Below are 12860 nucleotides of genomic sequence, written 5' to 3'. Positions count from 1 at the left end.
CAGCCCAGAGTAAGCCGCAGCGCTGGGGACCGGACTCTGTTCATCTGTGGGGTAGGACAATGACCTAAAGATCAGCGTCTCTTAACCCCTTTCTTACCCCAGAGCTACCCTCAGGATAAAGTCTCTTAACTCTCCTAGACTGGCGGGGGCGGGGGAGGGGGCGGGGTGGAGGCTGGGGGTCAGAGTGTGTTTGCCGGGTAGGTCCCTAAGGCGATCACTCGATCATGGACCAAGTTTGCATCGCGCCAAATGCCCTGACTCAGTAGAGTTGCCAAATGCAAATCGTGGAGAGAGGAGGCTGAGGCACAGACAGGGACCACTGGGGATAGAGGACGAGTGTGTGCGCGCGCGTGTCTGAGCGTGCGCTCGTGCGGTGTGTTTGGGGAAAGGGAGTGGGCACACTGTAAAGCTGAGTTCGAAAACCGCCCCCTCCCCCAAGTAGCCCAGGCACAAAATAAAGTTGATTCGTTTCCGCTCTCACTTGTCAAGTTCACACTCAGGTTCAGCCTGTGACTCCCACAAGACTACTGAGTAGCCTGGCCCCTTCTCAGTCCTTAAAGCAATCAACCCTGATGACGTGGGAGGGTACAGTCTGTAGGAAGTGCGCAGAGATGACAGAGGAGAGACAGTAAAGTGTAACCGAAGGAGTGTCCAGGAGGTAGAGAGGACTTCGCCACATTTTAAGGTTGATTTTTCTCCAGCACATACCCTAAGGCCCCTTGAGAGCCATCTTAAGTTAGAGCCCTCTGGGACTAGGGGTGGAAAAGTGGGCTTCCACTGCTTTCTCAAGGTGACCAGGAGGCAGCACCTTCAAACTTCCTGAGTCCCCCAAGTGGGCACCTTGGCGGATCTGGACTGTCACTGGCAAATGCTCCTTCAGGAGCAGGGTGATCAAGCTGCAGCCTACTCTTGTCCCACACTTTTCTCTACAATTTACGGGAGAGTGAGTGGCTTTTGCACCCCAGGTCCCAGTGCCCTGTTGGAGTTGAGGGGGTGTGTAGTTTCAGGCCTTCATTCAGAATGTAAAAACCTAGCCATGGGAGCAGTATTGATTGGAAGCAGAGAAGTAAGAGTTGGACAAACTCACTGCCCCAGAGAGGAGTAGGGGAAACTGAAAGGAGAGAGGTTGGTGGTGAGACAGGACAGAAAAAGGAAAACGAAGACTAGGATGTCTCTTACTTAAAGGTTCTGCACTCTCCAATTACCTAAGTATAGGTTCTTGAAAGAATCTGGTTAGTGAAGCCCCCAACCAGGACACTGAACAGGAACCAGCTCATGCTCAACGGCCCCACCACTTGTGTGTGGGTCAATCAAGACCGTGTCACCAGGATGTCCCTGCCCCTTAGCTTCAGCTACCTCCCTCCCACCCAGCTCCTTGGACGGCCTCTCTGTTCCTCTTCTTCCTTCCTTCTCCTGCCACGTCCCAGCGCCTAGCTGGCTAAACCCAGTTTCTGCCTTAGCGTCCAGGTTCGGGGTTCACATCCAGCGGAGCAGGGGGGAACATGCCCGCTGCCCTCTCCCTACGCTCCTAAAGAGGTGCTGGAAGTGTGGGTGAGAGGTGAACACAGCCGAGTGGAAGGTGATGAGTGTTGGTAGCCCAACTCTCCCAAGTTCGTCTTGGCTAGCCCACCTGTCGCGTGGGATCAGGGAGGTAGGAAGGTCTGGAATCGGCCGTTTCCAACTTTCCGTTGCCGGGGCCCAGAGAGACTGGCGAAGCAGAGAGGAAAGCAGAGAGGAGAGCTTCCCCACCCCCGCCGCCACCGCCCCGTCGCAAAGAAGGCAGAATGGCTAGGAGGAAAACCCGGGGTGGGGGTGTGGGGCGGGTGCTCAGAGACTTATCCTCATGGCACGCGGGCATCCGGCCCACTCTCCGAGAAAAGAGTGAAGTGGCCAAGCAGAAAGTGGAGCAAAGTGGGTCTGGGCACAGCGGGCAGGAAACCTGAACGTCCCGGCACCGAAGGGGAGAAGACAAAGTGATTCCCTAAAGCAGGTCAGGCCATCCGTCCCGGTAGCCCAAAGTGCAGCCGGAGCAGGTGTTCTGCCCCTGTCCCAGGCGCGTCACCCGACAGCCGCCATCTCGCCCAGGGGACCTGCCACAGCAGTCGCTGCCGTGGGTCCTTGCCCAAGGTTCACCCAGCACCGCCTCCCGCAGCGGCCCTTTGACAAAGGAGCCTTCCCCGCTGCGGGCAGCGCGGGCTTTTATCCTGTGGAACTTTCTGCGCAAAACTTTTTCAGAATGGTGCTCGTCCTTGGGCGGCGCAGGCTCGGGCACGCGGACCTGGCCAGGGCGCAGCTCCCGCGCGAGGGACGCGCGCAGGGGACGATCCCGGAATCTGTATCTAGCCCGACACTGCTCCCTCTGCCTACCACTCCTACGAAGGGACACGTCTGCTGACCTGGACGCTGGGGGCCTCGTAACCTGAAGAATGTGTGTATCCGTCCCGACGCCTGCCCCTGCGCCCAGTTAGCCCAACCCGGCCGGCCACCGCCGCGCACCCGGCGCGGTTAGCGGCTTCTGCCCAGAGGCATCTTTCTCCCGGCTCTCCCTCCAACCCGCGCTGGCATCCGCACCCTAGAGTGACACCCCAAAACGGTACAGTACAAGTCAAGGACCGGGAGGAAGCAACTAGAGTCGTCCCACTCTCCAAAAAGCGCCTTTCCGCGTCCCTCCGGAACTCCCGGGAGGCATCAACACCTTCCCACAACTTTCTATGCCCAGGCCGTTTGCAGCCCACCTGCGAACGCGAACTCAGGAACTGCGCCCCGCCAACCTCTTTCCTCTTCGGCTGGGTGCGCCCCCCCACCCCCCTCCGTTTACCATCTGGCTTGAGTTGGCCGGACCGGGGAGACACGGCGGGCTCGCTTACCTCGCATGGTGTAGCCGCTCTCCCGCTCCGCGTAGTCATGAAGGTGCTCCCAGCCCGAACCCGGAGAGCCCAAAAATCCCGCTCAGCACGAGTGAAGAAGGTAGTCGGTGAAGAGCTGCTCTGCCGAGAAAACCATCCCTTTAGGTGGATGCCGTGGCCGGAGGGTGACGTTTGCCGCCGCCGCTGCTGTGTTAACAGTTTTGATGATGATGGTGGTGGTGACTGTTTTGATGGTTGTTTGGTTGTTTGTTTTCAGGAAGGGTGAAAAAAAAATGTGCGTGCTGGCTGGCTGGCTGGTGCCTGGGTTTTGTTTTGCTATTTTCTTTTTTCTTTCTCTTCAATGCGCTTGGTTTTTAAAAACCGCCACCGCCTCCGGCTCAGAAGATTTCTTTTGTGATCACTTGGACTGAGGAGGAGGAGGAAGGGCAGCAGCAGGAGCAGGAGTTGGTGGTGGTTTTGTTAGTTACAAAGAAGAGGGAGAAGGAGCAAGGGGAAAAAAAGGAAACAGAAAAGGAAGAAAGGCGGTGTGGATGGCAGAGCATGTGCGTTTTCACATGACATCTGTGCCTGTTAGCGGATCCACAATGTGAATTTTCACTGTTCAGTTACAGGGAGGAAGGGAGCGAGAGAGAAAGAGAGAGGAGAGAGATGGAGAGAGAGAGTCGAGAAGGGGCTTATACGCGAGGGCGGGTTTGGCTGGGACTTCCAGGCCCCGCCTCCTGTCAGAGCCGCCGCCAATCAGCGCCCGGCATCTCTTGGACGGGCTGGGACCACGGGAGACCGGCTTGAAGGCGAGGTGAGAGGAGGGGGTTAGGACACTGGAGCCTAAGGCGGCCGGGGCTGGAACTGGACAGTAGAGACTGTCCGAACTGGGTGGAGGGGGAGGAGAAGGGCCGATAGATGGGGGCAGATCTGCAGGTGACATTCACTTCCCACTCCAGGAGGAGGGAGCGGGTACTGACTATCATAGTCCTTGGAAGGGAGAGACTCGGGGCTCTCTGGGTCCCAGATTGCTTCCCTCTCTTGTGAACCCCGGATTGTTAGTTTTGAATTTATGGCTGCCCTTCGCAGAGTCCATTTTCGGTAAACTCCGTGTGCCTGGCGGTGGTTTCCTAGGGCGGGACGCTTCAGTTTTAGTGCAAGAGTCAACTTTCATCACTTAGAGCACAACTAAAATGCAATCCCATGCAAGTAGCCCTCCTCTTCCTTTAAAACCATCTTTTACATGCTTCCTGCCTCAGTCCTAAAAATAAATAAATAAATAAATAAACAAAACAATGAGATCTCTTTTGCCTTTTAAAATAATTTTACAAAATGTTCGTGCTTTCTTTTATCGAAGAAATTGATTTTATTAGCATTTGTAGTTGCTATTTAACTAGCGTTGGGCCACAGGAGTCAAGGATAAGAGCCCCAGGTAGCAGTGTGGCTACCTTAAGTGATGTAAGGTAAAAGGTTGATGCTACAAGGTTTGATTGTGTGGTGCTACTAGTGATGGCGCAGGGCTTTAGGTGGGAGGAACTAATTATTCTAGTTGCTATTAGAAGACATTTGTCTAGAGAGGTCTGACACTTAAACGTAGGTAGGTGTTGTATTCCTTCGGTAAAAATTGTCCTCTATGACCACTTATTTGTATTGTGGTAAAAATCTAATATATATATATATATCAAAACTGTTCCTTTTCTTTCTTTTTCCTTTTTTTTATTGGAGTATGTTGGAGTAGTTTCAGGTGAAGAACTGTTCCTTTTCAAGTTTTCTCCTCTCTTTGGGCATATTAAACAGATGATCACATCTACTTCCCATAGTGAAACTGAAAGTCACTCAGTCCTCTTGGACTCTTTGCGACCCCATGGACTGTACCATGGAATTCTCCAGGCCAGAATACTGGGTGGATAGCCATTCCCTTCTCCAGGCCATCTTCCTAACCCAGGGATGGAACCCAGGTTCTCCCGCATTGCAGGCAGATTCTTTATCAGCTGAGCCACCAGGGAATTTCTTAAATACTTTGATTAATTAATCACTCCAAAAGACACAGAGGTGAAAAAAAAATTGCCTTATCTACTCAATTTTAAGGCATTAAGGCTTCTACTCTATAGCATACCTGTTGGTAAGAGCAGGCCACATCATTGTTTAGATATCTGAATAATTTGATTTTTACTAGTATTTATTTATGTCATGTAACACAAAGTGAAACATAGAATTTGGCAATTATTTAGTTAAATAAATCACCCTAGTCTGCTGAGTAGTCCCCCCGACTTCTTTAAATAAAAATGGATTACTTTCTGAATCTTCACTAGTGTTAAATTAACTCAGCCCTGCTATATGCCCTTCCATTTGCAAGCCAATGTGTAATTTAGGAAAATTTTAGTATTAAGAGTGAAAGTTGATTGAGTCTTTAATTAAATGAAATGAACAAAAGGATGTTACTGTTCAGAATAGTTATTCCCTTATAGATACCTTTCCCCTAGATTTGTAATTGACACAGTAGTTAATCTTTTAAGATAATATTTAAGGCTCCCTAGTTTTATCATTTTTAATCAAGTAAAATATATTCATCATAACTACATTAAAGCAGAACTAAGTTATGCCTAATTTAGTTGCTTCATTAAAAATTACTGAATATAAAATAGTCAAGAAACAAATTGTGACTACATCATTCTAATTTTATGTGCTTTAAGCAGAGACACAGGAATATTGAAAATTCCAAAGCCTTTGTAAATATTATAATTATTATTGTTGTCATTGTTTTAGATTCTATTTCTCATTAAGGAGGAATTTCAAAATTCAAGAATTTTAACTCTTTCATCTAGTCCTAAATTTCTAAACATTTATTGAAACTGAAATTTCTTTTGACTGCTATAGCATCTGTAATTATTTACAAAGATAGTCAAAACATATATTAAAAATATTTTTTTTCTCATCCTACATATTTTTTTATACATCCTTTGCTTTGTGGGTTAACAAGGCATTCTTTTGCTTAGAACTATATTGCATATTTATTAGTCCTTCCTGAACACTTTTGAAAAATTGTTAATTAGAAATAAAAACAATTATGTTAAATCATTTTTTCAAAACTATATGCATATTATATATGTGGTAGTGCAAAAGTAGCTTATTTTCTCTTTTAGAGTGGAGTATCACGATTGGTTATAATGTGGTGATCTGGGATATTCTGTATCTTCCTAAAAATTTAAAAACCTAGTTCTTGAGTGTTACTAGTAACTTTCAAATTGTTTCAAGTGAATGGAACCTACTTATGTAAAATAAATATTCAGGATTTAAATGAAAGAAATCACATTTTCCCAAGAAGTAACAAAATACTTATGTATAATCTGTTTTTGCAACCTATCTGCCAGCAAATATCCATATTTCAAGTGGCATGGTAATATAGTAATATAATATCCTTGATCACATGAAGTTCTGTGTCCATAATTTTACTTGAATGATTATGGAACTGCCTAGATTTCTATAAGCTTTAAACTGTACTTTTGGCTCTGGGACTGAAGGATGTTCCTAGTTGATAGCTAAATTTTGATGAATTTAAATGATAATCACTAAGTCACATACACCGTATTCCATCTCAAGAAGTGATATAATTTCATTCAGGCTGCCTGCTTACCTGCTTTGTCCACATATCACCACCCCATAAGATTAGGTGTAGGCCCATGGAGAAATAAAGATGAGAAATATCCTTATAGACATGAAAGTTTAATATGAGCCAGCCAGTAAGGGTGACCATGGCATTCAGTGTTATAGTATTTCAATCCTCAAGTGCTCAAACCCAAATTGAAAGGAATGGTTTCCTATATTCTGAGCAGGTTAGTCTATATATATCAGTTTAGTTCAGTTCAGTCACTCAGTCATGTCCGACTCTTTGCGACCCCATGAATTGCAGCACACCAGGCCTCCCTGTCCATCACCAACTCCCGGAGTTCACTCACACTCACGTCCATCGAGCCAGTGATGCCATCCAGCCGTCTCATCCTCTGTCGTTCCCTTCTCCTCCTGCCCCCAATCCCTCCCAGCATCAGAGTCTTTTCCAATGAGTCAACTCTTCACATAAGGTGGCCAAAGTACTGGAGTTTCAGCTGTAGCATCATTCCTTCCAAAGAAATCCCAGGGCTGATCTCCTTCAGAATGGACTGGTTGGATCTTCTTGCAGCCCAAGGGACTCTCAAGAGTCTTCTCCAACACCACAGTTCAAAAGCATCAATTCTTCGGCACTCAGCTTTCTTCACAGTCCAACTCTTACATCCATACACGACTACTGGAAAAACCATAGCCTTGACTAGACCGACCTTTGTTGGCAAAGTAACGTCTCTGCTTTTCAGTATGCTATCTAGGTTGGTCGTAACTGTCCTTCCAAGGAGTAAGCATCTTTTAATTTCATGGCTGCAGTCACCATCTGCAGTGATTTTGGAGCCCCCCAAAATAAAGTCTGCCACTGTTTCCACTGTTTTCCCATCTAGTTCCTATGAAGTGATGGGACCGGATGCCATGATCTTTGTTTTCTGAATGTTGCGCTTTAAGCCAACTTTTTCACTCTCCTCTTTCACTTTCATCAAGAGGCTTTTTTGTTCCTCTTCACTTTCTGCCATAAAGGTGGTATCATCTGCATATCTGAGGTTATTGATATTTCTCCTGGCAATCTTGATTCCAGCTTGTGCTTCTTCCAGCCCAACGTTTCTCATGATGTACTCTGCATAGAAATTAAATAAGCAGGGTGACAATATACAGCCTTGACGTACTCCTTTTCCTATTTGGAACCAGTCTGTTATTCTATGTCCAGTTCTAATTGTTGCTTCTTGACCTGCATACAGGTTTCTCAAGAGGCAGGTCAGGTGGTCTGTATTCCCATCTCTCAGAATTTTCCACAGTTTATTGTGATCCACACAGTCAAAGGCTTTGGCATAGTCAATAAAGCAGAAATAGATGTTTTTCTGGAACTCTCTTGCTTTTTTGATGATCCAGTGAATATTGGCAATTTGATCTCTGGTTCCTCTGCCTTTTCTAAAACCAGCTTGAACATCTGGAAGTTCACGGTTCATGTATTGCTGAAGCCTGGCTTGGAGAATTTTGAGCATTACTTTACTAGTGTGTGAGATGAGTGCAATTGTGTGGTAGTTTGAACATTGTTTGGCATTGCCTTTCTTTGGGATTGGAATGAAAACTGACCTTTTCTAGCCCTGTGGCCACTGCTGAGTTTTCCCAATTTGCTGGCATATTGAGTGCAGCACTTTCACATCATCATCTTTCAGGATTTGGAATAGCTCAACTGGAATTCCATCCCCTCCACTAGCTTTGTTCGTAGTGATGCTTTCTAAGGCCCACTTAACTTCACATTCCAGGATGTCTGGCTCTAGGTGAGTGATCACACCATCATGATTATCTTGGTCATGAAGATCTTTTTTGTACAGTTCTTCTGTGTATTCTTGCCACCTCTTCTTAATATCTTCTGCTTCTGTTAGGTCCATACCATTTCTGTCCTTTATCAGTGCCCATCTTTGCATGCAAAGTTCCCTTGGTATCTCTAATTTTCTTGAAGAGATCTCTAGTTTTTCCCATTCTGTTGTTTTCCTCTATTTCTTTGCATTGATCATTGAGGAAGGCTTTCTTATCTCTCCTTGCTATTCTTTGGAACTCTGCATTCAGATGCTTATATCTTTCCTTTTCTCCTTTGCTTTTCACTTCTCTTCTTTTCACAGCTATTTGTAAAGCCTCCCCAGACAGCCATTTAGCTTTTTTGCATTTCTTTTCCATGGGGATGGTCTTGATCCCTGTCTCCTGTACAATGTCAGGAACCTCAGTCCATAGTTCATCAGGCACTCTATCTATCAGATCTAGTCCCTTAAATCTATTTCTCACTTCCACTGTATAATCATAAGGGATTTGATTTATGTCATACCTGAATGACCTAGTGGTTTTCCCTACTTTCTCCAATTTAAGTCTGAATTTGGCAATAAGGGGATCATGATCTGAGCCACAGTCAGTTCCTGGTCTTGTATTTGCTAACTATATAGAGCTTCTCCATCTTTGGCTGCAAAGAATGTAATCAATCTGATTTTTGTGTTGACCACCTGGTAATGTCCATGTGTAGAGTCTTCTTTTGTGTTGTTGGAAGAGGGTGTTTGCTATGACCAGTGCATTTTCTTGGCAAAACTCTATTAGTCTTTGCCCTGCTTCATTCCATATTCTAAGGCCAAATTTGCCTGTTACTCCAGGTGTTTCTTGACTTCCTACTTTTGCATTCCAGTCCCCTATAATGAAAAGGACATCTTTTTTGGGTGTTAGTTGTAAAAGGTCTTGAAGGTCTTCATAGAACCGTTCAACTTCAGCTTCTTCAGCATTACTGGTTGGGGCAAAGACTTGGATTACTGTGATATTGAATGGTTTGCCTTGGAAATGAACAAAGATCATTCTGTCATTTTTGAGATTGCATCCAAGTACTGCATTTCAGACTCTTTTGTTGACCATGGTGGCTACTCCATCTTCTAAGGGATTCCTACCCACAGTAGTAGATATAATGGTCATCTGAGTTAAATTCACCCATTCCAGTCCATTTTAGTTTGCTGATTCCTAGAATGTCGACATTCACTCTTGCCATCTCCTGTTTGACCACTTCCAATTTGCCTTGATTCATGGACCTGACATTCCAGGTTCCTATGCAATATTGCTCTTTACAGCATCAGACCTTGCTTCTATCACCAGTCACATCCACAGCTGGGTATTGTTTTTGTTTGGCTCCATCCCTTCATTCTTTCTGGAGTTATTTCTCCACTGATCTCCAGTAGCATTTTGGGCACCTACTGACCTGGGGGGTTCCTCTTTCATTATCCTATCATTTTGCCTTTTCATACTGTTCATGAGGTTCTCAAGGCAAGAATACTGAAGTGGTTTGCCTTCCCTTCTCCAGTGGACCACATTCTGTATATATATAGAGAGAGAGACTATTTTAAATCACTGTGAATCTTGTGGGGGGGGGGGATATTGGCAATAATGATAATGATATTACACTTAGAATGACTGAAAGACTGGATGTTTTTGCCAGGTTTAGGGAAGCTGTGTGGCTGTGAGTTGAAAGAGAGGTATAAAGCTTCCTTTAAATATTGGAAAAACCAGAAAAAATATAAGAATTCTTAATATTTGAACCTATTAAAAATGGAAAAGGTGAAGTATTGAGTTCCTTATTGCTGAAGGAATTTGAGAAAAGACTGAATGAAAGACTGGTTAAAAATGCTCAACTATACAGATGTCTGTACTAGGCTAAAAATTGTCCCCATTGTCTCCAGTTTATTCTGTAACTCTTAAGTATATTCACAGGAAGGCAGCAACCTCCACCCCAGTAGCTGCAGCAGAGTTGTGCTTCCTACTGAGAATGTAGGCTCCTTGAGAGCAGGGGCCAGAATTTCCCTGGGGTTTGGAAGAGCTCCTGGTACTTCATTTATATGTATATATGTGTGTGTGTGTGTGCGTGTTTATGTTTATATATATATATATATATGTGTGTGTGTGTTTGATTTTTATATTTGGCTGTGCCGGGGTCTTTGTTGTGGCACAGGCTTTTCGCTAGTTACAGTGAGCAGGGGCTGCTCTCTAGTTGCAGCACCTGGGCTTCCATTGCGATGGGTTCTCTTATTGTGGTGCAAGGGCTCTAGTTGTTCTGCAGCATGTGGGATCTTCCTGGACCAGGGATCGAACCTGTGTCTCCTGCATTGGCAGGCAGGCTCTTAACCACTGGACATCCAGGAAAATCCTCCTGGTGCTTTATAGGGGAATTTTTTTTCCCCTGCTGTGCTGTGCTCAGTCGTGTCTGACTCTTTGTGAGTCCATGGTCTGTAGCCCATTGGGTTCCTCTGTTCATGAAATTTTCCAGGCAAGGATACTGGAGCAGGTTGCCATTTCCTACTCCAGGGGGTCTTCCCGACCCAGGGATCGAAGCCCCATGTCCTGCATTGGCAGGTGGATTCTTTACCACTGCACCATCTGGGAAACCCTTTATAGGTACTTGGTAATTATTGGTTGAATGAAAACTTTTTACTCTTTTTCCACTGAATGTGGACCAGAAATGCAGCAAAGACCTCAATAAGATTTCTTCTTTCTTCAGTTCAGTTCAGTCACTCAGTCGTGTCTGACTCTTTGCAACCCCATGAATTGCAGCACGCCAGGCCTCCCTGTGCATCACCAACTACCGGAGTTTCCCCAAACTCATGTCCATCGAGTTGGTGATGCCATCCAACCATCTCATTCTCTGTTGTCCCCTTCTCCTCCTGCCCCCAATCCTTCCCAGCATCAGGGTCTTTTCCAACGAGTTAACTATTCGAATGAGGTGGCCAAAGTATTGGAGTTTCAGCCTCAGCATCAGTCCTTCCAATGAACACCCAGGACTGATTCCCTTTAGAATGGACTGGTTGGATCTCCTTGCAGTCCAAGGGACTTTCAAGAGTCTTCTCCAACACCACAGTTCAATAGCATCAATTCTTCGGCGCTCAGCTTTCTTCACAGTCCAACTCTCACATCCATACATGACCGCTGGAAAAACCATAGCCTTGACTAGATGGACCATTGTTGGCAAAGTAATGTCTCTGCTTTTTAATATGCTGTCTAGGTTGGTCATAACTTTCCTTCCAAGGAGTAAGCGTCTTTAGGAGAGAGAGAAGAGAAAGGGGGAAGGGGAGAAATGTTTTTTTTTTTTTCCAGTTTAAATTCTACTAATATGGGGAAGAAAAACAGGATGTTGGAGTTTGGTTACATAATTATAAAAGAGAGCAAAATCTAGTTATTTTCATATTTATTATTATTTTCAATTTTATTCCCAGATGAAGATTCTTCATAATTTTTTAGTACTTCAATTTCTGCTTCATTTTTAAGTATGGATACAAATTCAACAAGTTTTCAAATGGGAAAAAAAAAAAAACAAACAAATGTTAAAAATGTTTAGCTTGTTCCCTGAGGAATACATTGGAAAAAGTGTTAAGGACCAAAACAAAACGAACTCTAATATGTGGGGTAATAAGTAAGTTAAAAAAGAGGGCAGGTCCATACAGGTCAATAAAAAAGCTAATACTGAATGAGTCTCATGAGCTATCAGGCTTGCAAATATCTGTTTCTTCAAACGCCTACATGACACGTGTTATATCACCTGCCTCCTGTCCGCCATGTTTTTCTTGTTCTTATTGTTGTTGTTTTAAATTAGATAAGCGAATGAGCTTCTCTGGTGGCTCAGTGGTAAAGAATTTGCCTGCAATGCAGGAGACACAGGTTTGATCCCTGGGTCAGGAAAATCCCCTGGAGAAGGAAGTGGCAACCCACTCCAGTATTCTTGCCTGGAAAATCCTATGCACAGAGGAGCCTGGTGGGCTACAGTCCATGGGGTTGCAGAAAGTCAGACATGACTTAGCAAATTAACAACACCACCACAGGAATAGAGGCTTAGAAAAGTTAAGCAACTTGTGTAAGATGACGAATCTAAACATGCTGGATTCAGGATTCAAGCCCAGATACAGTCACTAAAGTGTAAGTTCCTTGAGTGCAGGGACTTTCTTGATTTTATTTTTTCTCAGTGCCAAACTGATAGAATCTAGAATCTTACCTCGCAAATAGTGCTACTTAAAAGTACGCCTGTAAATGACTGATAGAATCTAGAATCTTACCTCGCAAATAGTGCTACTTAAAAGTACGCCTGTAAATGACAAAATCAGCATTTGAACTCTTGTCCACTGTTCAGTACCACATGCTCACACACTCCAGGACTGAAGCTAGTTATTTCAGTTATTTGCTAGAGGTCATTGAGAAAAAAAAAAAAAAAAACAACCCATTGATTTTGACTGAAAAAAAAAGATACTGTGAAAATTTTTATGATAATTACCTAATGCTTGATTCAGTTCCATTATTGAGTCTATGACATGACTTTGTAATAAATATTTTAGGTCATAGATAATGTAGGCCTGAATTAAACTGTTATCAGTAAAAAAAAAAAAGATTAGTCTAGAATGTATT

The 12860-nt window shown here is 44.6% G+C and overlaps 1 protein-coding gene across 1 annotated transcript in view; it reads right to left on the bottom strand.

Annotated features, from left to right (window-relative positions):
* RORB (RAR related orphan receptor B) overlaps positions 1 to 4114 on the bottom strand; it is a 211828-nt gene extending 207714 nt beyond the window's left edge. The window contains exon 1 of the mRNA XM_027549474.1: positions 2868 to 4114. Within this exon, the coding sequence (XP_027405275.1) occupies positions 2868 to 2874 (7 nt within the window). The 5' untranslated portion in view covers positions 2875 to 4114. The remainder of the gene's footprint in view (positions 1 to 2867) is intronic.
* Between the last annotated feature and the right edge of the window lie 8746 nt (positions 4115 to 12860).

Source organism: Bos indicus x Bos taurus, chromosome 8 (assembly GCF_003369695.1).
Source record: "Bos indicus x Bos taurus breed Angus x Brahman F1 hybrid chromosome 8, Bos_hybrid_MaternalHap_v2.0, whole genome shotgun sequence".
NCBI lineage: Eukaryota > Metazoa > Chordata > Mammalia > Artiodactyla > Bovidae > Bos > Bos indicus x Bos taurus.
This window is presented reverse-complemented; position numbering and strand designations above follow the sequence as displayed.